Source organism: Pavona decussata, unplaced genomic scaffold (genome assembly GCF_977016875.1).
Source record: "Pavona decussata unplaced genomic scaffold, jaPavDecu1.1 SCAFFOLD_602, whole genome shotgun sequence".
NCBI lineage: Eukaryota > Metazoa > Cnidaria > Anthozoa > Scleractinia > Agariciidae > Pavona > Pavona decussata.
This window is the reverse complement of record NW_028145860.1, coordinates 5248419-5274313: the sequence shown is the minus strand read 5'-3', so window position 1 is coordinate 5274313 and position 25895 is coordinate 5248419. Positions and strand designations below refer to the sequence as shown.

Below are 25895 nucleotides of genomic sequence, written 5' to 3'. Positions count from 1 at the left end.
ATTATGTAAGCTCGTTGACAACAAAAATGGCGTCTTGTTTAACGTTTATCATGTTGTGGACATGATTAAGCTCAGTTTTCACGGTCTTTGTCACAAGAAAACTGCTCTTAGGTGAAAGAAGTAAGTCGCAACCGGGATGGCTACTATGATCAACGGGCAGTTGATTCTGGAGGAAGAATATGACGAGAATTACCAACCCACAGAACAAGGTGAGCCTTGACTATTGAACAAAATTATTTATTTTAAATATGATTAGTTTACTTAAGGTTACTAAAAGAAAGCCTTTGCTTGGTACTTGTAAAACATTTTTCGTTTCATTCCGGTTTTCTCAAAACCTTAAGGAAATAACTTTTTGTGTCAAATCTTTGTGGTTTATAATATTATTATTGTTTATTTTGTCTAAAGGTTAAAGGTACAAGTGTACTGTTGTCAAATATATATATATATATTAGCTGACTTTGTACTTTCTTATTTTCTGTTAGCTAAGTTGCCTGTACAGTAACCTTTTATATGCTTAGTTACACTTGTTCTTTTTTATTTTATTTTGACTCACCTAATGGGCTTGCTTTGCTACATTGTGACTCATGAAAATGTGATATAAAAACACCTGGTTTATACCTAAGGAAAAACCTTAAACACTCTCATGTAAATCAAGGTTTTACTTACTCATTTACTGATTTCTAAGTAAATGATAAGTCTGGCTCAATTTCAGTTGGTCTAACCGCCCCCTCCCCCTATCCCTCAGTCTTGGAATTAACTGGTATATAAGGAAGGTATTGCTCAGTAGCTTTCATTTGAATGGTCACACTTTAGGATTTCATCCACAGACTCAAAAGGTAGAACCATCTTATACCAGGATAGTATAACAACAGTACTGGCCCCAGTTGTTCAAAGGCCAATTAAGCTAGCCCTGGGTTAGCATGAACTTTGATTCAAGTCTAATTACTAATCAACAAAGATTCTTTAAAAAAAAATTGACTCTCAGTTTTGATTTAGACTTTTCTTTAGCATTATCTTAATATTTAGCCCTTAAAAACAGTTTTAACGAGCGAGATGAAAACCTTGGTTTTTTTTAATTGTGGATTAGCATTAATCAGCTTTCGAACAACCGGGCACTGAAGTATTTAGCAGTAAACAGGTTGTTGAAATTAAGCACTGTCAAAACAATTTTTTTGGTTTGCAGAGATATATGAGTATGCACAGTCAATTGGTATTGATCCATTCAAGGAAAAAGATTTGTTGTTTATCGCACGGGAAGGAATTGTTGCTCCTTTGCCTCCTGAATGGAAACCATGGTAAGTAGTGCAAAGCCTTATCCCCCCCACCCCCCCAAAAATGTTATAGACTCTATAACGTTTACTCTAACCTGTATTTATTAAATTATTATTATCTCTGAGAATAATAATAATAATAATAATAATAATAATAATAATAATAATAATAATAATAATAATGATAATAACAATAACAATAATAATAATTATAATAATAATAATAATAATAATAATAATAATAATAATAATGTCATTTAACGGAATAGTTAGTTGTGTAGAATATGCAGTTTCGGTTGAATTTACAAGTTTTTGACTCTACACTCTATGAAAGTAAAATTCTAAGCTTTCAACCCTGTTAGAGTCTTGTTCACAGTGATTTGGTCAGGTCACGTGACATGTGACCTGACCAGCCTTGTCCAGATCACTGGAAGGATGTATCTCCCCATCTCTATTTAGGGTCAGCTTGTGGGCTCTGATGCAGATTGCCTTCTAAACTCCTGAAATCACTTTAAACCCACTCACGCTAATTAGAAACATGTCTAATGTGTATAGGTGATGGACTGATAATGTGCAGTTCCAGACAATCTCCATTCCCCCCTTGTGAGGGGATCTTAAAGAATTGGAAATTACAGGAGGGTAGGGGAGGGGGGATCTTAGACGAAATCCCCTTTGTTGGTGGATTATGTATATTTTCTGGAACTACACAATGTCATTTTAAATGGTCAAAGTTACTTTAAATCTTACAGTTTATGATGTATAATTTGAATCATTACCTTTCAGTCAAGATTCTACTGGAGAAATTTACTACTTCAATTTTCAAAGTGGTGAGAGTGTATGGGACCATCCATGTGATGAATATTACAGAAATATGGTTGTTGAGGAGAGGAGGAGAAGAAGCGCCATGGGTACATCACCAAAGAAGGATAACAAGAAAAAAGAGAAAAAAGATGGTGGTAAAAAGAACAAGACACAAGAGGGAGCCTTAAAACAGAAGGTACAAAAAAATTCTATTGTTTGAAAATTGTATTCAATACTTTATTGTTAATGATGGCCTACATCTGTAGCTCCCCAAGTCTTTAATAGCTCAGTGGTAAAGCATCCAGACTAGTAAACAGACGCAAACGTTTGGTTTATGAACACAGTTGATAACTAAAGGTAGATTGGCCATGTAAACAGATTCAAGTCTTTACGATTTAAACGTTAGCCCTTTGTCATTCACTTTGACGAAGTGCTAACACTCAAAACGTCAGCACTCCAATAACCAATCACTCGTTGCTACTTGGACCCACAGACACAGCACCACAGATTCTTTAGAAAGTAACCCATTATCATTTGTAGTAAAAAGAGGGCCAATTTGATACATAAATTATAGCTCCATGAATTACAGGTCATTCAGATCATAGGTTCTCTTGGAAGAACTCTGTCTTTTATCCAACACTGTAAAGCTGTGTCATTGACTGATAAAATACATCTTTCTTAATGATGATGGTACTTTATGTAGGATAATTAACATTCCATATTGATTTCATTACTTGAACAATAGTCAATCCTCAGTACTGAGTATTCACCCTGTTTTGAACAGGTAGAATATAGGTTTGACTGCACAACTAACAACATTTCATTTTATTGGTTAGTCTCTTGGTGCAGGTTTGGCACCACTGAAAGGTGAAGGTTCCTTGGCTCCTCTGGGACGGTCATTAGGGACAAGCTCATCTCCTGGAGGGACCCTTGGTGTAGGGTCTCTTGGGACAGGACCTCTAGGAGGGGGCTCTTTAGGAAGAGGCTCTCTCGGAGGAAGCTCTCTTGGAGGTTCTCTGGGAAAGAATTCTTTGAATGGTAGTCTAAACACAACTGCCAAAGGTGGGCTTGGATCTGGTGGAAGGTTTCCAACAGCAGAACAACATAAAGATCCTTTTCAACAGGCTCGCCTTGGTGGTATCAAGGACCCACCTGGGGTAAGAAGAAAGTATTTTTGCATGCAATCAAAAACTTACAAACAGGAGGGAGTAAGAATCTTGTCTTTGTTTTCTTCCAGGCAAATTGAGAAACATACGGAAATTTCCATGCTTCCAGTGTTACAGATAACTTTCAAAGTCAGGGAGTCAATGAAGAATTTTGAGGGGTCAATAGCTCTGGTTGCCTCTGTTTACCATTCATTTTGTTGTGTCGGGAAGCCAGTTTTCGAAGGGTTTTTCATCTGAGACCCCTGTCTTATCTGAAACACTGTGCTTCTTATCTAGTTTTTGCCCAGAGTTGTTGATATTTCCATTCCAGGTTGAATTTTGATATATGACAATCAAATGCTCTTACTGGCTCTGTAAACATGGATATTAAGAGAAGTTACCCATGTAAACGGTGGAACCTTTTTGGCTGAAATGTTTCTCTCTTACTTTAAATCACATTTACTAACATTAACTCTCAGATACTTTCAAAGAGTTTGAATTCTCATTGACAGACTTGTAAGAAGTGAGCAAAAACTTATTTTGTAATTTTTTTCTCCAGAGATTATCATTAGATAAGGAGAAGGTTGGTGGAGGCATTAATGATGGAAGTGGAACTATAACCTTGAGCACTGGTTTAGGAGATAACATCAATCTTAACTTCATGGCAGATTTATCAGATGACGATGAAGGACATGAGGTGAGTTTACGTAATGTGTACACTTCTGGAAAAATTCGTTGAGAATTCACCTATTTTTAAATAGGGGTTTGGGTTGGCGGTACCAGCCCCTGGCTCCTGGGCACCCAACCTCCATTTGTGACATAGGCGTTAATGGAAGATATGCCTTTTGGATGCCCAAATGACTTATTGATAACTTCAACAAAATATTACAGACAAACAAATTAGACAATTTTATTAACAATAGACCAACAGACTTTTGACTTTTGACAAAAGATGGATTGAAATGTGCCAATCACTTTTTACAGTGTTCAAGCTAAGGCCAATAACATCATGGCTTTAATAATTGACAAACAACCAATAACATCTTGAGTTCATTGACCAATTACAGCCCGAGATTTATACCATCTACATGTGCTGAAGTTCCACAATTTACTTGACTCGGAAGATGATGTCCTTCTCAGGACTACACTCACTTGGATAATCATAATTTATGTACTGTACTTATGACAATTTTCGATTCCTGGCTAAAAGCTCTTAGACCTTTATTTCATTAGTTTCTCAAGGTAATCTCTAATACATAGTGAGCTGTAGTAAATTTCTCTGCTGAACTTTTGTTTTACACAGAGTGATTTTGGAAGGCCAACAATTGATCTGGGTATGCATGATATCGCCAACCTTGGTTATGAAGTAAGTGAAGGTTAATTCAATGTTTTAGTTTAAACTATGAACAACTCTGGTGGAAATTTTACTCAGGTTATACTATACTATTAATTATAGTGCCCTACTAGATCCTGTAGGATTCTACCAAGATCCTAATATTTGTTAATGGTAGTTTTCACTCTACAAGATGAGCAACAGCCAGACAACTTTTTAAAAGAACAAGGCATCTCAGACAGATGGGTCATGTTAGTGTGAAAACCTGATAGACACGATTTTGGACGAAAAAGTTGTGTGATTTTGTCTGTTCTTTAAAATGATAGAAAAAAACTCAGATGACTCTAATGTCTAACAATCTCCTGTCCTGTTTTTAGGATTCAGACGTAGAAGAAACTTCAAATCTCAACGCACCAGTCACTCCGTCCATGAGTGATGTAGATGATGGAGAAGAAGTGGTAAGTCACAAGATTAAAATGCACGTTCTCTTCAGTGACTGTTGTGCATTTCTTTGTGTTTTGTTGTGAGAATTTGGTGGTTGACCAGTTTATTCTTTGTTCATGCTAAGCTACCTTTCCCTCATCACTTTAGCAGAGCTGTTGTAATGGCTGTAACCTGCCGCAAGATAATTTATACTGTTATGGCTTAATGATGGGATTAGGATGTTATGGATGATATGAACTTCTCACCAAACAGTACCAAGTTGTTGTTTTTTTACTGGTGTATAGTTCAATGCAACATGTGAGCCAAAGGTTAATGCACACATGGTGAATGGTGCTTTTTTATTGTACAGGACTTTGGAATAAACAAGACATTGTCTGATAGACTAGAAGGAATGAGTGCTGAGCTTCTGAGTCCAGCACCCAGTGCAACCAAGGTCAGTCACGGTTTGGAACATGAGATGTTAAATTGGGAAGGGTTCCACTATATGGAAATAGTCAGGTGGCACCGAAGGCATTCTTTTATGTATGTGGTTTTTTACAGTATTTATAAAGAGCTGTCATTAAGGGCTGTCACCCATGACATCTGTTATGGTTGAACCTTGATGCTATGGATCATATTGACAGATCATTTTACTCAGAAAGCAACAAGATTGTTATGGGTGTTAAGCTCAATGCAGTGTGTGGCTGAAGACTTAATGACAGCCCTGTCATCCAACACGTATTCTACACAGTATCCATGGCACGTATTGGTGATACTTGTTAAGTATTGGTGTGCTTTCTATTTAACCAAAATTTTCAGTTTTAACCAGTTGAAATGTAAATGGTACATGCGGATCAAACAGAAATTTTTTTAGAACAAATGGCCAACCATTGGAGGTATTCCTCTTTTTCCATTTCAACCCAAAATTGTGGCTAAATTGAAGGTGCTCCTGGTGAAACAGGTTACCAGTTCAACACATTCAATGTGCATGTCTGTTGTTTTTACAGGCCCAGGCTGCAGCTTTGCCAGCAGTCAGCAGTAGTCAGAAGACAATGGCTGGTGTTAAAAGTGACATCTTGCTTCAAGATCCAAACAATTCCAGGTAAATGTAATTGTGAAAGTCATCCAACTTTGTGACCATTTTGATTGAGACGCAAACTGGTGGACTGCCGACGCTTAGCTCAGTTGATTGAGCATCGGACTACCGTGCGGGAGGTCGTGGGATCAAACCCCAGCCGGACCAACACTCAGGGTCTTTAAATAACTGAGGAGAAAGTGCTGCCTTTGTAATGACATCTGCAAATGGTTAGACTTTCTAGTCTTTTCGGATAAGGACGATAAACCGTAGGCCCCGTCTCACAACACTTCAATGTTCATAAGCCTGTGGGACGTTAAAGAACCCAGACACTAATCGCAAAGAGTAGGGCATGGAGTTCCCGGTGTGCTGGTCTGGTCTTTGTGCTGTTTCATGATTTCATGGGTTGGGTGGGTAGGATGAGGTCACTGATGGACTTATGCCGATGTAAACCGCATTTGAATAATTATATATATGAATAGAAAATGCGGTATATAAATGCATTATCATTACAAAATGATTGGTTTGTTCAAAATCATGTCTGCCTTGTTTTGACACCCAAGATTATTTTCCACCTGAGGTAACCATGTTTACCCAAAAATGTAGTTGTTCTTCTTTTAGTTTGAAAATGTCTAGTATCACTTTTGCTGGTGCAAAATATATGTTTCACACAGAGCTGTTTCCAATATTGAGTGTCGTAAAACCAAAACCAAAGTACCGGTAATATTATTACTCTGGGCGATCATAACAGATGTAAACTACACAATGAGCCAATCAGAATTTGAAGCAAATAAATGTCACTGGCACCAAGTGTGAGAAAATGTGTGCGGCAAAAACACAATTGGTTTTGGTTTGGATTCCCATTGGTTGAGAAAGTGGCACTAGTTTGTTAACCAATCACAGCTCTTAGTAATGCAAAACCAAAGCAAACATGAAATTACTCTCGACACTCAATTGAAAACCACTCTATTCATAATCGTGATCTATTCTATGACATATTTAGGACGGTGCCTACTAATACAGAGGTATTTTTGTGCAGTTTATGACTATGCGGGAAAAGCAGATCTTAGCAAGGGCTATTGAAAACCATAAAGAAAATTGGGGGTGACCACGCATTTTTCAGAGATAATTAAGCAACAATTATTATTATTCTAAAAAGCAGTAAAATACAAAGCAATGTATGATGTTTTTCTCCAAATTGAAGCTTTGTTTTCTCTGAAAAATGCATGGTTACCCCAAGTTTTCTTCTAAGTTCTGCTTTCTTCGCATAGTTTTGAACTGCACAAAAATATCCTGTATTAGTAGGCACCACCCATAGGACACCCGAATATCTTGAGATGCGTAGAACGTATGCGCAGTAACAAAAGTAAGCACCGTCCTTAAGTTTATGTTAAACTGAATGCACATGCATGCTTTCTGTTCTAGCAGGATTAAAATGACGGAGTGGATTACCATGCTTTGTTATGCAAATTCTTATCCTGTTATGACAGCACCCTAAGTTATCATTAATTTTTGTCTCAACCTGTGTTATGTTCTTAGTATCAAAGAGAGTGGTGCTAAACCAGACCAGCATGAAGAGGAGAGGGTGCAGAGGGCCATGCTACAGGCAGAGGCTGCTGAGAGGTCACTAAATATTCTTCTAATTAGATTAGATTTTATTCTTGTTAAAGGGAAGTATCATGCAAATTTGCTGTCGTTTCAAAACCCAAATGAAAAATGTTTGTCTGTCAGCAGAAACAACGAAATAATTGTCAACTTTGTTATAAATTATCACCCCAGTGCAATAAACTGTCAATTAGTGCCTCTGGCCAGAGACAGAGTAGGCCGGTGTGGATTGAAACTTGAAAAATGTTAGGCTAATGTTTTTCAAGTTTTCGCATTGTTTCCAAAATACATTAGAACAGTTCACGAGTTGTTCCTTTCAAGAATTGAGTTGATTTCTTTTCTCTCGTCATTCTAGAATTATTTGGCAGCTGATTGAAGGTCTTATTTCATCATTTTTAACAAAATATATCAAAAACCCCATGATACTTCCCCTTTAAGTGTGACAACAGATTTACACAGAGTGACAGCAAATGGATGGGACTTGTCACTTCTGAACCAGGATTTCATCCACAGAGTTAAACAGTAGAACCAAATTTCCATTGTATAATAAAATTACGAGCACCCCAGCAAAGCATTGTTTTGTGGCTCCAGGATTCATTCACCCCACTCCCCACTCCCCACCACTGCAACATTATAACAGTACCAGAGAAAGTACACTTGTTTGAATCATGATAGTCCCTTGGTATCGCTTTCAAAAATGTTCGGTCATACTGCTCAGCAGCTTTCAGATCAGTGTTCAGATCAAGCGCAAACAGACAATTTCATTTATCGCAATTGACCTCTGGAAGAATGTCCCTAAGCACCTGAAATCTTTAAATATGTTTTCCTTCACAAAGGATCTAAAAGCGCACCTTCTCACTCAGAGTGTCAAGAATTAATAAATTAGTTCTATTTTCTATCTTCTTTTCTATCTTCAGTTATGTACTATCTCATGTTTTGTTTTATATTATACATCTTAAATAATTTAGTCAAACTCTTTGTAGCATATTCTTTTCACCTGCATTAAAAGTCGAAACTAAAAGGCTGGGGGCTAACTAGAAAACTTTTCAGTTAACTTAGCCCTCAGGCTCTAATAATATATTACAGTGGAACCTCTATTTAACAAAGTCCTCGATATAACGAACGATATTCTATGTCCCGGCCAAAGTTACAGTAAAATGTATGGAATAGAACCTCAAGATAACGAACATAATCCGGAAGCCCAAACGTAAAATCTACCTCGATATAACGAATTACAATGTCAACACGTGACAGAAGATAAACGCTGAACAGATCAACACTCTGAAAGTGTCGTTTCTTGTAAACAAAGCTGCACGTCTGCTCAAAAGTGAAAATAATTGCTACTGAAAGCCACCATGCTTAATGAATTGTATCTCAAAACGCGGCACTTCATTGAATTGCGTGACAGAAGTCACCTGTGTTGAAAATCAATTATTAACTATGACCTCAATATAACGAACATTTTGGTTGTTTCCCCTCAAGTTCGTTATATCAAGGTTTTCGATATAACAAACCCTCGATTAAGCGAACAAATTTGGCCGGTCCCCAGCGACTTCGTTAAATTGAGGTTCCACTGTATTAAAATTATTAAAATGTAAATTTATTTCTTTTATTTAAACAGCACTATTTGCAAAATTGTCATTAGCTTCAGAGAGCAAAATAATAAAACTGCTTCTTCTTCTTCTTCTTCTTCTTCTTCTTCTTCTTCTTCTTCCCTTATGAACCAATGCTTGACTTTAGGGTTGAAACAGAAAAGCCTTTTGAAGTGAAAGTATCACAGTCTTGACACAGTTCTTTTTGCTTCAACTAACTGCTGATTCTGATAGTATTCATTTGATATCGTGTTTCTTTGCCACATTATAGAAGGGCTGTTCAGCAGAGACAGCAAGAGGCAGCACAGGCTCAAGAACAACAGAGGTGATGTGCTTTGTGTGAAACAGAAATTCTCCTTAATTATATTGAGGGGATGTGTTTTAAGGACAAGCCCAGCTCAGTTAGTCAGTGGGAGGGGTGGGTTGGTCACTCAGTTTGGACCTGTACAGTCACCTCTTGCCTTGCGGACACCCCGCTATTATGGACACCCGACAATACGGACAGCAGCTAAATCTCCGGCAAAAATAAATTACAGACGTTTGACAGAAATAAAGTCCCGCTATTGCGGACTCTCACTATCAAGGACACTAACTTGCAGTTCCGAGGGTGTCCGCAATAAAGGGAGGTAACTGTATATTCAAAAGCTGTTTCATAGTTACAATATTATTTTGTTGTTAAAAGATAAGCAAGGCTTTTGTTTCTCACATTATTTTAAAAAATGTTTTTGTTGCTTACAGTTACACTTTCAGCTTTAAAGCAGACAAAGTCAAATTGAGGGCCAAAAAGACTGTACAGGAAAAGAAGATCTTAACAATGGCTTTAATTGAAATCCAAAAAGAAAGTTGGGGGTAGCCATGCATTTCTCAGAGATAATTAAACTTCAATTGTGGAAAAATTCCATACATTGTTGTGTATTTAATTTTTTTTTAGATGTATCATCGCTTAATTATCTCTGAAAAATGCATGGTTACTGCCAATTTTCCTTTTGGATTTCAGTAGCCCTTGCTAAGATCTGCTTTTTCAACATAGCCATAAACAGTGCTAAAATACCTCTGTATTGGCAGGTACCACCCAAGGGGTAGGGGTAGGGGGACTGGATGGGTAGTGTAAGGCTTGTGTTTGCTCAAAGCTTCAAAAAATGGAGAAGATACATGACCAAGTCAACTACTGGATGCTGAATTGTAACAGACTTTTTTTCTCTTCTCCTTTAGGCTGGCAAGGGAAGCAGCTAAAACCATTGAAGATATGAGAAAAGCCACAGAGAAAGAACTCAATGAAGCAAAACAGAAACTACAAAGAGAGAAAGAAGAGGCATTGGAAAAGCTTAAAGAACAGTATCAGAAGGAGCAGGACAGTGAGGAAGAACGTCTGAAGAAAGAACATGATGCTGTCATGAAAACACTAGGAGAGAAAGCCAGAGAGGATGCCTTGGAAGAAGAAGCAATGCTTCAGGAGGGCAAACAGGATGCCATGCGAAAACTGAAACAACAGATTCAAAGAGAACAGGAACAAGAAGAAGCTGTATTGAGAGGGAAGAAGGATGAGGCTTTGGAGTTACTCAGAGAAGAACTGCAGGTGGGGTTTAATATTCAATAGTATGCTTAGGTATTTTCCTATTATTTGTATCAGAGTCAGTTGCAAACGTTGAAAAACTATAGTCTAAAAGAAATGCCCCACTTTCTACCCAATTTCCCATCATAAAAGTAATTTCCAGGATCAAGTAAATTGTCCAGTAATTTCATAACAGTTATCCACCTTTACCTGGAGAAGAACAGTAGAGAGGGAATGGGCAAAGTTAGGTTTCAAAAGCTGATGCAATGCAAGGGCTTTTGGGAAAGAACAATAACTTGGAGGACGATATTTCAAAGCCCTATTCCCCTGTCAGGAAGAAGGAGACAGTGGTATTGTTATTCACTTTGTAGGATCACGCTTGCAGGAGAGATTTACATGTGATAATAATATGACCATATGCTTGTCTGTCTAAACAACCAGTCACATCTTCAACTTCAGCTCTGCAGCTATATTGACAGTGTGGCAGTGTAGTGTTTGATTTCTACACCATATCATAATCCAACATTGGCCATGATTATAATGTGTTCAACTCAAACTACAGGAAGAGGAAGAGGCAGAGAATGAGAAGATGGCAGATGAACGAGAAAAAGCCTTAAGAAAAATGAGGGAGACATTTGCCTCTGAAATCGAAGAGGAAAAGAAGAAGCTAACAGAAGAACAAAAAGAAATGCTAGAAGAGCTAAGGGAGAAACTGGAGAAAGAAAAAGAAACGGTTTGTGCAATCGTATAAAGCTACAATCTTAGACAAAACTACTTGAAAAAAAAAAAAACTCAAATTGTGCACTCTTTCTCATGAAGAAACACCAACAAGGGAAAAGTACAAACCTTCTCTCTCCCTTCCCTTTAACTCAATGCTGCTTTGAAGGTCCGATGATTACCCAGCCATTTTACAGTGGCAGAACAACACTGGTACTGGTTTCTGTAAAATTCTATGATGATACAAGGTAGTACCACAAGGAAATATTGACAATTTACCTTGAAACAAGATTCGCAAGGAAAAATTACAATCCAGTTAATACTTGGTACAGAACCTTACTTTTTAGAGCTTACAGGACTCACTGGTGTACTGTAGGTTTGAACAAGGGAAAAGAGATCAAGTTTTAATATCGTTATCTATCTTGCTGAATTACTTTAGTCTTTAGAATACAGAAAATTGATGAAAATTTGTACCACAAAGGGGTAAGTTGATGCTATGTGGTTGTTTGATTCAGTAAAGAGAGAGAGTTAGACCTTGGCATCAGGCTTGTTGAAATGGAAAAAAAGTCTGCAACTCCTAGATTATTTCAAGATTAACCACTGTCCTGTTTGTTTTAGTTTTTCAACATTTTTTTTTTCATATCTCAGGCCTTAGAGGAAATGCAACAGAATAATGAGTATGAGCTCCAGCAACTGAAAACAGAGTTGATCGAGAAACACGAGAAAGAAATGCAGGAATTACAGGATGAGCTTGAAAAGGCACAGAGTAATGAAGTGGCTGTGGCCAGAAAATCAGCTGCAGAGTCCAGAGCTAACTTCACCATGAGCATGGACTCACTGGATATTGAGGTACAGAAACATGTTTGAAAACATTCCAATACTAGCAGTATGCAGGATGTTTGTCCCATGAACCTAGTTTAATGGCCTTAGCTCCCACGAGTCTCCTGTAGCTCAGTGGTAGAGCATCCGAACTAGTAATCGGAAGGTCTTAGGTTCGACTCCTGATAGGGGCACTCGTTTTTTTTTTTTCGAGTATGCCTCTGTCACTTACTGATTAATACACCATTCTCATGTTTAAAAAGAGGTTCCAAGCACCACAACAACAACAACAACAACAACAACAGAGCAACTTTATTGGAAAAATAATGAATTTGATTACACTGCCCAGCTAGTAGCTGTTGCTAATTGCGGCAGGTTAACAGTTTAAAAGACAAATGTCAGACATTGAAAAAACAAAAACAAAAATCATAGGTGTTCAATAATCCTAAGTTTGTGATGAAGAAGGAAAAGAGAAAACAATTGAATGAAAGAGAGGTAATAAAATAACTAAGCAAGAGGCTTAGAGTACTTGGGCATTCTGTCGATTATCGTTTGCGCAATCTCATTTACCAGTTAAATTTGCACCAGACTGACAAAAAACCTTATTTATTTATAGTCTTATCTTTTTTGTCAAAGGCTCAACAGGACTTTGCTAAGAAGAAAAAAGATTTGGAGGCAAAATATGAGAAGCAATTGGTGAGTGTTGTATGTGAAGGTGGAGAAGTATTTTCTTTAGCAGTGAATAAATTTAGTGAGTGGTCTTGATTTGGTATTGGTACAAGTAATGGTATTGTATTTAATACCGCACATATCACATAGTCTCATGGCGGTTTACAATAGCAAGGCTGACGTTAGAGTTTATTAGAATTTATCTTTCTTTTTCAGGAATCATTGCAGAGTGATTACGAAAAGAAAATTTACAGAATTAAACAAGACTGGAAAGAGAAGGTGTGTATACCCTAAATGCACATGATTTGGTAGATTTGGGGGAGTGCGACATAAATAACGTCACGCTGTAACGCCATCACACAGGTGTCAAAGACTGCAGTAAAATACCCCATACACATCCTTAACCATGTTGTCTTTGCACTCGTAATTTGAGTTGTCATGGTATATATCTCTCTGATCACACTGCCCTTTAAAACTACGAAGGTTGAGTAAACTTGGCATCTTTTAGGTAATGTATCAAACGCAAGAGAGGTGTTTCATCCTGAATCAGGTTTTATAACAAAGTGCGCGTGCTTCCCTATCTTACTCCTATTGGCGTCATCATGCCGGTACATTTCTAAACATACGCGCGGCCGTACGTCCCGCGTAAAATGACGTGTGCAACTTGCAGACAAGCTCGGGTTTCCGTCGCTTAGTTTTGGTTTGTACAAACTAATTCAAAGAAGCAAATTTTCATTGACAATTTCAGATGAAACTTTCTCGTTCAGACCATACCATTGTGGCGTGTTTGTAAACAGCGGATAGGAACCTTTGTTTTTCGGTACAGCGCATTGAGAGAATTTTGTGATCAATCACAAATAAAATCTCTTTTCTGCGAACCACTTTTCGGTACTTTGTTGTCACTATGATATATAAGAATTGGTTCATCAGTGCTTTTAGGTGTGAGTTTATCGAGTTATGGATGCACTTCTCTCATGCACTCCCAACTTCTAGCGTGCATCCATAACTCGGTAAACGCACGCTAAGCTAATCCTATTCTTAAATTCAACTCTCAGAAGAGAGCTGAAAGAAAGATGCATAGTGGAGTTATATTGGATACAATTTGAGGTGTTGGATATCCTGATGAAACATGAACTCGAGTGTTTGATACATGTATATTGTCTCAAACAAGCCATGAAATTAAGAGAAAAGGGAGGTGGGGCTGTGATCATGGAAATATGACAGCCAGTAACAGTTCTTCTTAGAACATGTTTCGTCGTTATTCAACAGGAGACAAAGGAAAGGTTTGACTTAAGCGAAAAATGGGAAAAAGAGAAGAAAAACTTGACTGAGGAACACAAAAAGGAGATGACTAGACTTCAGGAAAATATGGAGGATGAGAAGAACAGGTTGCAGACAGAGCGAGATCAAATGGTTTGTTCAATGAATAAGCTTTCAATTTTCTATCAGTGACTTCATTAAAACCAACCTACCAAATCTTAGACTAACAAGAGACGAATCAAGAAGAGACGAGCTGATGGTTTGCTTTCAAGTTTTGACAGAAAAAAACTACAACTAACCAACCAACTGTAGCACTGACCATCTAGGCCTCCCTCAGTTAGCGAGCAGCTCTTCACTTAACTTCAATTTAATAGCCCTTTTCACCGTTGATTTTTCTCATTTGCATTACAATGTTATCGAACGTGGATGCGAGGCAATTTCGGGCTAAAACTACAAAATAGCCCTAAATTGCCTCACATACATGCTAGATTTCATTGTAATTCAATGGGCAGAGTTAACCGTGAAAAGGGCTACTAACCAACAACAGTCTTTGCTAAGACTACTGTTGTGATGCTAATGTAAGGGTGTGTTTTCGACTTTAATTTTAGAATACAGTTGTTATTTCCTTCCGATAGTTTTGATGGCTATTTTCTAGATTATTTGACATTTTCCTGTTGTTCAAAGATTAGAGTTAACAGCTGTGCTGTGGACAGGTTTGCCTACTACCTTTAACCTTGGCTTGGGCCTCCTCGAAAGTTGAAATCAAGGCAAAACACTTAAGGATTTTATCAGCCTGATTGGTTTCCCTTTCTGTCTATTTTCTTAGAACAGTTGCGTTGTTCTTTCCTCTTAGAGTATTTTGGCAAAACCAATTCTTATATCTGGTTGGGACCATCTGGCCTTGGTTGAATTAAAGTGGCAAACATGTTTACAGCACACTATAAAGTAAGGCGTGATTTGAGTGATACTCGTAGAAAAGATGAAGAATTAAGTAGAATAGTCTTAGATTACTTGTAGAGTGCACGTACAATGAAACTGAATAGTTGTGGAATTGATGAAGTGAAGAACCAATTCCTTTAAGAATGGAGAAGAGCTACCCCAAATATTCCTGGTGTCTTTCTGCTGAGTCAAGCGAGTGTCTTACACTACACACAGCCAACCACATACACTCACTACGGTTGTCACTATAAGGCCAGGTGTATGACTACAAGATTTACAATGATTACAACTTTCGAATTTCACCTTCTCGTTCCCCTACCTGTCTCTTCTCTTTGTTAATGGGAAGTTCAGGTTTCAAGGCCCGTTGTTCTCAACATTCAACTTTGTTTTTTCCTCTGGCAATTGTTTAGTTAATAGAAAGTTGGTTTGTATTCTTCGAATAGGGACGACCAAATAATTATTTAGATTTTATGACAAGAATTTGTTTTTGTCTTGGATTATCACGTCTCGTCCTAATCCCGTCCCTGTATCCACCTCTCTGACCACTAACTGGTTTCTAACAGTGATCAGCATCAAATTTCTCCTGGTAATATCAAGGCTTATTCAACTCCTGAGGTCATGAGAATTAGGAATATGATCACCCAAGGTGAATTTTCTTGATATTTTAAACCTTCTCGCCAGTACTTTTATAAGAAAAGTATGAGGACAGGATAGGAGAATTTGTTCTTTGATATTAGGAGTTAAATGTTTTATACCGGTAGTTTGATGATACAGCTAATGCTTTCTTCTTCTTCTTCTTCTTCTTTTTTTTTTTTTTCGTTTTGCATGGTTATTATTATTAATTTTTTTATTTCTCCATTGCCACACTTTTGACTCTCAAGGAAGTTGATGTTTAGCTAGTTTTTAATTTTATGTCGAACCACCAGGAAGCAAGGTTGAACAACGAACGAGCTGATCACCAGAAGCAACTCGAGGCACTTGAGAAACAAGAAGAAGACTTGTCAACTCAGGTAAACGGAACTGTAAAGACAAGTGTTTAATAACTGTTGTAAAATCAAACGGAAAGGTGGTCTTGTTTGATTATCACAGATTCCTTAGTTTGGGTTTCAGCCCTGCTCTGGCCCGGGAACATCACTTGTTTAGAAACGTGGCAGAAAAACAGAATCAATTTCACCATAAATATAATTACTGAAATCGTATTGGCGCGACTTGCACCGTTTGCAACGTTTTACATGTTTGGTGGAGAGGACAAAAGAACGAACAACAGAACAATGCTCCCAGCCCTAAAAAACAATGCAGCTGTAGGTTATCAGGGTCCAGTGAAAATAGAGCTTTTGAAGGGTGTAGGTCTACTGACCGTATTGAAGTCAGTCTTCATTGTAAATCAATGCCATACTAACGTTGTTTTTTAGAGAGAAGAATTGGAGGAGAATCGACAGCAGTTAGAAGAGGAAAGGAGAAGACTTGTACAGCAGAGAGAGGTAACAAAACAACACTTACTGCAATTATGGTGGCAATGAATTGGAACAATGGCGCGATAGATGTGAACATCGTGTACAATTCAGTTACGCTAAGAAATTCATCCACTGAACTAATGTAGAAGGATAAAAGTTTAACAGAAAAATTTCCGTGCGTTAAGCCTGTTTTATATAACTTTTTATTAAGTTAATTGTATCCTAGTATTAAAAAAATCACGACCTTCAGAAACTCAGTTTGAAAGTGAGGGCAAACCTGCTTGAATGGATGATGATTGGTGTTTGAACACAGGAAACCCAAACAATGTGCAGGGTGCTTGAGGTACCTGTGGGTTGTATTGGAGTGAGGGTGGGGGCGGGTATAACTCTTGGACTTAGTGAGGAAGATACCAGGGATTACTATTCCTGTCATCGTTCTAGTTCGGACAAAGAGCAGTTATTGTCTGCCGTAATGGCTCATCCACAGATTCATGTGATTTTCTAAGTATTTTTTTCTTTGTGTGTCATCAGGCCCTTTCTCGAGCCAGCGAGCAGGCAGCGGGGACTATAGGAGAGGACGAGACACTTGCGAGGCTACGGTTAGATGAATTAAAGGCGGCCATTTCAAATAGCGAACAGGAGTTGAACAAGCTAAACAGGTCAGTCCGGTTACTTTGAGTTAATGATTGGCCATGACGTCTTAGTGGCAGTGAGACATCGATGCAATGATTTTTATTTGTGTTTGTTTACCAGACGAAAGACGAACCTTGAAACCGAAATTGACAAGCTTAACGCTTCCAAACATGAACTACAGCGTGACATTAGGTATGTGACAACGTTAACATTGTGCGATTATCCGTTGCGTGACACTTTCGTGAAAGACACCAGTGATCTGCACTTATCACTGTTCAACAACGCAGAGAAAGTCTTCCTTAACTTTTAACTGTTCCTTCAACAGTAATCTGACAAAAAATTTAAAAGAACTGAAAGAGAGTTGCCAACAACAGAGTGAAGAACTACAGAATCTTTTAATTCAACGGGATAAACTGCAAGAAGAAAATGTCATGAACGGCGACCATGATGAGACCCTGGTAAAAGACAGCGGGCAAGAAAAGCCCGCGCCTGCTGCACCAGCTATGGTCAGGGACACGAGAAAAAGGGCCAAAAAAGAGGAGCCTGATCTAGGAGTTGAGGATGAGGCCCTACAAGTAGAGGACCTGGAGCCTGCCGGTGTCACCGCTACTAAGGTATAAATAATATGCAGTGGTGTTACTTCAGGTGGGTGGGTGCTGTGGTGATAATTTTTAGAAACCCTGATTTTGTTTTTGCCCAATACGTTATTTCCGATGACTCCTTCAGAGCTTTTCTCTGTACATTTCTCAGGCATATAGTGCTCTTACTCTCAAACACTATTCATACGAGAGTGGAGCCTTTTCGCTGTGAAATTCGCATTAAATCAGCTCGAACACCGCACACGCTAAGTAATAGACTAATCATTAAGAGGAGAATAATATGAAAGTCAAAGACGTAATGATATGTTCTGTTTTTCCCAGGCTGTCCCTCTTCCAGATATAAAAGGTAAGGTGGTTTTGATAATCGATTTCCTGTTTAGGTAAACTTACATTTTTTTCCTTTAAAGGGGAAGTATCACGCGAATTGAAGGTCATTTCAAAACCCAGAAATATTCTTCTGTCAACAGAAAGAAACAATAATTGTCTAGTGTTCATAAAAATTATCACCCCAGTGAAATAAAACTGTCGATTACTGCCTCTGGCCAAAGACAAAGTAGATTGGAATGGATTGAAACTTGAAAAATGTTAGGCTAACTTTTTCAAGTTTTCGAATTTTTGTTTCCAATATGATGCGCTACAACAGATCAACATTTATTCCTTTCAAGAATTGAGTTGACCTCGTTCCTCCCGTTGTTGTAGAATTATGTTGTAGCTCAGTGAATGTTATATTTTATCATTTTCAACAAAAGAGGTCAAAAAACCCATGACACTTCCCCTTAAAAATGGTTCATTTTGCTTGCAGTTCATCCGGACAGCGAAGAAGACCTTTCACCCGGAGAATTCTCTCCCCGGGCCCCGGTACATTCGACGGCCAAAAAGGGAAGAGTGGGCAAGGGACCAAGAGAACCTGCCGATGGGTTTGCAAGAGCTTATGACTTAGGTGAGAAATTCTCTGCATTATACGAGGAGACAAAAAATTTCACTTCTACTTTGGAACGCTCTGTGATTGGTTGAAAATGTCAGTTGTATATCGTCATTGATCACGTGTTCTGTTTCGCATTTTAGCTGATGTGTCATCAGATGAGAGTTCATCTGAAGACGTACAAGGAACTTTCCTTTATCTTCAAAAGAGAGCGGAACTTCGAAACAGGTGACCCCTTGTAATGTAGATGGCTAAATTGGGAAGGGGGAGGGTGGACTCCTTGAACATAACCTATTTCAGGACCAACATCTGAAATCTTCCCCCGTTTTTACGCCTAAAAGACCAACCCCAATCGAAACATACCCAATTTCATGTCAAAATGGATCAAGGTCCAAGTCTTATTTTATACATGGCAAAATACCGGTATGGTTGGTGCACACATACCAAACTTATTTGAGGGAGTACCCTTACGGATTCTTAGTTATAACACTTGCTTTACCAGAGACGACGGTGATAACAAGAACTTTCATTAAAGGAAAGCTACATGAACATTCTTCCACCTAGAGGGACCCTTACTGAGATGTTTGCTCCGTTTTGCTTGAAGTATAATTTCAACTCGTATTTTTTTTTTAATAGCGACTTGAAGAGTCGGATTGCAATGGAAGGAGACGCCATCACTAGAGCCAAAGAATTCTTGCGACGTCAAAGGCGTTCTGTGCAGCGTAGACAAGTAAGCGTTATATTCTCATTCAGTTGCAGTCATATTTTAGCCCAGTTGCCTTGTGGCCAGTCATCAGGGTCCAGTTCTGACGTGAACTTTGATTCTAATTTTAATGACTAATTCGTTCGTTCGTTCGTTCGTTCGTTCGTTCGTTCGTTCGTTCGTTCGTTCGTTCGTTCATTCGTTCATTCATTCGTTCATTCGTTCGTTCATTCGTTCGTTCATTCGTTCATTCGTTCATTCGTTCATTCGTTCATTCGTTCATTCGTTCATTCGTTCATTCGTTCATTCGTTCATTCATTCATTCATTCATTCATTCATTCATTCATTCATTCATTCATTCATTCATTCATTCATTCATTCATTCATTCATTCATTCATTCATTCATTCATTCATTCATTCATTCATTTTTGCCATTTACCAGTATACAACAACAGAAATACATTGAAGGTTCTGCCAAAGATTTTTGTCCCTCCTTTTTGACTTAGACTTGTCTTTAGCATGAGCTTAAAATTAGCTTTCAAAAACCACTTTTAATGAGCGAGATGAAAACCTCGGTTAACTTTTAATCGTGGATTAGCGTTAATCGGCTTTCGAACAACCCGGCCCAGTATTTCAAGACGACAGTAGCTTTAAAAAGCATAACAGGGAAAGTAATCAGATCTGCCTGGTACCAATGTAAGCCAAACCAATCCCTACTGTCCAAGTTGTTGATTAGTTGATGATTTTCTTAATTCTCACAACCTATCTACTTAAAGATATATTGATGGTATTAAGAGAACTAATATGTTGATCAATATTTCTTTTACCAGGCCGCTTTAGAACATGCTCGGAAGGAATGGACCAATGACATGTCACAAAACGTGTCACGTGGAAAGGTATGCTCTCCTTTAGGTTCCGTCCACACTGGTGCGTTTTTTTATCGTTTACACTAGTCCACACTTGTGTACATTTACGTCTAAAAACGCATACCTTTGGATACGTTTTCCTCTTTTCATTTTCGTTGTCTACACTAAAACGACCGAAAATTGTTTCAGCGTTTTAAAGAATCTCCGTCATCCATTTACAATAGGCTGACTTAGCAACAGAACAGGAACGTCAGTGGATAAGGGCGCGTGCATCAAGAATACCCATAAGATAGTCGAAATAGACTCGCGTCCAGACTACTCCGCGCGCTCTCGCGTACTCAAATGACGTTCCCGTTCTGTTGCTAAATCAGCTTAATGATGAGACTTCATTACGGTGAATTAAAATTACTTCTTACGTAGTTGTTTATATAATTTCCCTCCATTTTCGTCTTCCCTGTTTTGTAATTCTAGACAACAACACAAAATGAAAGACTGACAAAATGGTCATTATAAAGTGTTTTGTTTAGAAATCTAAACGTATCGACAATAAGTGCGTGCTCATAATTGCAAGGAAAATTCTCTCTATATTAGGATTACCAAGCGTGAAAAAGTCGCCTTAGTTGAAAAGCATAACCTTGAATTCTTGTTGCCTTGTAGCCGCTTTCCAGTCGAAACGCTAGCATCCTGGAGGATGTAAGGACTCGCTTAGACGAGGTACTCTGTTAACTTATGTAGAACTGAAACATTTTCCTTTTTTTTGCTGTTGTTGTCAGCTTTTGTTTGTTTTTTCATTCAGTCCACTCTGCCTTAATACAAGGCCCAGTTCGTTGAGATTGTTTTATCTGTTGTAATGTAGGAAGAAGCGGAGCTTGGAGTAGTGATGGACAACATGACTGCTGGACATGAACTACTGAGACAGAAAGAAGAGAGGCTCAAGGTGATGGAAAACGCGCTGCTTGGGGGACTGGTAAGGAAGAACATCCAGCTGACTCACATACTTAATTTAACAGAGAATTACCACACAAAGATCACTTCTTCTTAATGTACTGTTAGACATTTTTCCCGAGGCAATCCTCCTTGGAAATCATGTTTACATCCTGAAACAAGACTTGCTTCAACGCGCCAGTTTTGATTCTCCCGAGTGAGTGCAAGAAATTTGTTTCCGAGATAGAAGAGGACGGGGTCGTTATCATAAGAATATTGGCTTGTTCTGCCTCTATCTCACTCTCATTCCTACCTATAGTGGGTCACTTACTTAGCTCTGGATTCTAATTTTCCGTCTTGTTTTCTCGTTCTTTCTTTACCTTAGTCAACAGCATCAGACTCGGAGGCGACATTCCGTGAGCGGACACACACCAGACACGTTCGTCCGTCACCAAAGGACAGGTACCGCCCGCGGAAAACGCCGCGCAAAACAATAGACGATGATGACAGTAGCGGCATCAGCAGCAGCGACTACGGTGACGTCATCAGTGGTAACGTCAGACGAAGTGACGTCAAGATAGGCAGTCGGCCGGCCAAGGCAGCTGTAATCCAAGGGTTAAGGCGGCATTCCGCCGGCGACGAGAGCTCAGAAGCAGTGCAGTATTCACTTCAGCAGATTAACACTGATTTGTCTCGAATTTTAACGTTGTTAAACACTCGACCGCCAGCCTTCACGTATCCATCTGTCACACAAACTTCCTTTGGAACTGAACCAGTCACGCAACCATTTACTGATACCGTAAGAGGCTCTCCTGCCACGCCGGTTTATCCTGAATCGAGTCGTGGCATTCAGGCACAGGCCCCTTATCAGGCTGGTCCTGTACCAGAATCCTTTTACATGAGAGCTGCTGGGGGCCCTGTGCTACCTATTCGACAAGGCCAGACTCACAATTTGTAAGTTGCATTTGGTTATGATAATGCAGATTTCTTTCTACTTGAAAGATCCATTCCCTTTTCCCCATTCCTTTCCAAGTACTGTTAGCACTTTAGCTTGCAATATCTTCGTCAGAGTTTAGCAGAAAAACTAACGCGGATAGAGTTGTTGCTTTTTGAGAACTGCTACTAAGGTTGAGGGCTGTGAAAAACGTAGCTGTTGGTTTAGTCTTAAGCTTTAGAGTTCAAGCGTTATTAAAATGCGCGGTTAATTGCATTTATTCTGTTTGGCTTGTAATCCTTGGATTTTCAACTGTTCCTCTCTATAGAGTGTTTTCACGTGACGTCACGGCGGCCATGTTGGTGTCCCAAAACAAAGAAATGGCTACCATGTTGGTGTCCCAAACTAAACCTCTGGGAATTGAACTTTATTTTTATGCAAATACTTTCTTTTGTTTCAGTAAACCAATATGGCCGGTAGTCACGTGAATGAAAACGCTCTATTCAGCTAAGTTATGTTGTATCTTTCAATAGCAATCCCGTGTCCAGTGCTCCTCCTCAGTTCCAGGCCCCGTACAGGAGTCAAGAGAGCGCCGAATCACAGCTGGAAAGAAAGTGGAAGTCCTACTTTGGAGGTACATGCGTATTTCAGTTACTCATCAGACACCTTCCAACTGTAATTTACCTTGGTAATTTATGTGTATCTTTATCGACGTGAGGTCAGACAACACATTGTTTCGTACAACTTGTGTGGACGTTGTGTTGTGGAGTTCTGGATAGCAGTAGGCAGATTCAAAGTTTAAGAAAAAACGACAACAGTTTTGATTTTTCAAGACATATTTTGACAGCTCTTCTGTCATCTTCAGTTTAATATAAATTCTAATGAGAAAATTAAAAAAAAAAATTTTTTTCTTTTCTTTCTTTCTTTTTGTTTTTTCTTTTCAAAAATCAAAACTGTAGCCGTTTTCTTAAACTATTAATCTGACGTGACTGCTACACTTTCAGTATACCTTTAGGTAACATCGATTAATTTAACGCTTTCAGATCAGTCAAGAGACTCGCCAGCCTCGCTTTCGCTTGGACCCCCTGCGAGCCTAACGGCAGCAAGGTAGGAAAATTTAATCTTCTTCATTCCAGCCTTATTCTAGTATTAAAATTTAAACTAAGAATTCAACGTCGTTGTTGACCTTCAGGGAACCGCCGAGCATAAAGGACTGGACCTCAGAGAGAGAATTAAGCACCGCTGAGCGATTGCAGTCCCATGCTGAATGGCTTCGGAATTTTCGTCGCGACGCTGGTCTGCAAGTCAGCAATGCGAGGGGACTGGAACAGAGAGTGATGTCGTATCCTTAGCTTGCGTCTAAACATTTCTTTTAACTATTTTGCTTCAGTCGTCGTCTTTCGCTATCTGCTACTTCTACTGTTCTTTATTGAGTATCTGTAGAGTGCATCCTTAACTTATCCCCAGATTCCCTGCTAGCCAAGTGCCATCGGGCAGCTTTCAAGCTGGAATGTCTCGTGGTCAGCCATTAACGTCCAGGCCCCCTCGGCTGGCACTTAGTGAAAATAATCAAATTCGATGGGTGTAATGTTAGTGTGAAATATCGAAGAAAACTCGAGAATCAAAGTGATTCAAGTTGTGAAGTGTTTTAAACGGTATATCATATCACCATAGAAATACCAATACAAATTAAGTGCCGAGCTATCCACGCATGCGTTGTACATAATTCTCTCTTTCTTTTGTACAGTTTGAAAGAATTACTAAGTGTGTTGTCACCCTTGAAAGCTATCTGTTTTGTATTAGAGTGAAAGAGATAATTTTAAATGACATATTTTAATTGCTGAAACAATTGATTCTGGTCCTGGGAGGGGTAGGATATCTTACTGTGTGAGGGAGATTGTTGAAGATGAATTGTTTAATATTTGGTTGGGTAGTATTAAAGACGTTAGTTAGATAACTACGCGATAAAACGCCCTAAACAGAAAATCAAATGATCGGGAAACGCTTCAGTCGTGGCACAATTACTATGGTACAAAAGTCAAGATTCTCTAAGATCCTCAACCAAACGAAAAGCAACTCGATTGTCGAGACAACGGTAAAATTGTCCTTCAGATCGCTTTTCACCAAACTGGATGGCGAATCTTACAAATAATCTTGCCTATTCACTTACTTTAGGACTTATTACTGAGGTTTACTGAGTTCTTGCAAGGAACGCACGATGTTCGATGCGTGTATGACGTCACACAAAGATCTCATACAAGCAATCGCTTTTTAGAATCACCACGGGCGTCACTTTGCCGTCGGAGTAATGGCGGACGGGTTTTCGACGGTTTTCGGCCTCTTATTCCGAGGATCAGTAAGCTTTTATAAAGCTTGTATATGTAAGCTTGATTGGATTGGAACACGAAAAGGGGGAAAATAGAAGTAAAAATTTTCGTCGTAGTGGCACTTTAAGTGTATTCAGCCTACGTGCAACCGAATGATAGATTGGCAACGTTTGCTGCTCGGTGCTTTGAAAAATGGCGCAAAAGAACCGCAGCGTGTTCGTGGCATAGACTGCAAAACAGTACGTACTTAATGAACGCGGTCTTCGAATGAAGTATGGGGCCAAGCGTGAAGATGCAGGAGTACCTGATGGGGCCGCTCGACTAAAAACCCGCTCTGCAGGCTGGAATAGAGCTGGCTGGGAACTGAACACACAGAACATGACCAGCGCTTTTCTTCCACTCGAAAAGACCGTAAAATACACACGGGCCTCTTCAGGCATTTTTGTCCAATAAAATTACCCTCTTCCCGAAATTTGGAATATCCTACCAATTTTTCGGCGCCATTCTCGGAAAAGATTTCGAATTTCCCGACTTTTAATATCCGGCTGTACCGTAATTATTTCATGTTTCCCTGGCATTTTTTCGAAAATCTCTCCAGACTCGCGGGGGAATTTCCTGTGAAACAGGCCCTTGATCTTGGACGCTTAAGGGTTGTAATTGCCCCTGCACGTTAATGTATTTATCGATGTTATATTTTCAAGGGAACGTGTTTGATGTGCAGAATTGGCTTAAAGGCTATGAATAGTACACAATAACCGTCGACAATTTGACAAGGGAAATGAATCAAACGCTTCTTTCCCTACGATGTCTTCGGGCGACTTCCCACCCTTAATATCAAAATGGCTGAAAAAGAGAGAAAAAAAAAGATGACAGCGGTTCCTCTGGACGCTAAGCCGGAGCGTTGCACCATGACGATGCACCACGATATTTCGGCCCGCGGTTCGCTTATGCCAGCTGGATATGGTTCCGCGCTGCTTTCCGATACCTTTTCCCCGACAAGACAGTGAGGGAGGGAAAAGTCGGCCCCTAGACCCTATGAGACAGATCCCTTTCGTTGACACCTCAGTTCCACCATACTGACTTATACTGAGATTCAGATCAGTATATATGTGACAATGTAGTAAATGTGTCTTCCATGTGGTATGTTTTGAGGTTTGAACATGCGCACGGGTTAAAACGATATAATGACAGAAGGATGACTCGTGGTCAAACGACCAGTAGTCTTGGAGGTACCGCTAGTCTTGGACTCCTTTTACCTTGTTTCATTCTTACAATTTTTATTGCCGTTTTCCTGAAAACGATTGCTCCTTCGATGGATTGTTGACATTGTT

General features: G+C 39.1%; 1 protein-coding gene across 1 annotated transcript; it reads left to right on the top strand.

Annotated features, from left to right (window-relative positions):
- Positions 1–13: 13 nt before the first annotated feature.
- LOC146449599 (uncharacterized) lies at positions 14–24066 on the top strand. Its single transcript, XM_085101187.1, has 34 exons — positions 14–209; positions 1184–1295; positions 2055–2268; positions 2909–3229; positions 3777–3914; positions 4521–4583; positions 4928–5008; positions 5344–5427; positions 5981–6075; positions 7588–7671; positions 9517–9570; positions 10458–10821; positions 11360–11530; positions 12163–12363; positions 12970–13029; positions 13219–13281; positions 14272–14415; positions 16128–16211; positions 16614–16682; positions 17187–17314; positions 17409–17480; positions 17614–17902; positions 18209–18233; positions 18690–18827; positions 18953–19037; positions 19446–19539; positions 20344–20409; positions 21037–21093; positions 21236–21346; positions 21689–22257; positions 22771–22871; positions 23281–23344; positions 23430–23579; positions 23705–24066. Exons 1-34 carry the CDS (start codon positions 137–139, stop codon positions 23823–23825), a joined length of 4545 nt encoding a protein of 1514 aa, XP_084957313.1. The 5' UTR covers positions 14–136; the 3' UTR covers positions 23826–24066.
- The last annotated feature ends 1829 nt before the right edge of the window (positions 24067–25895 follow it).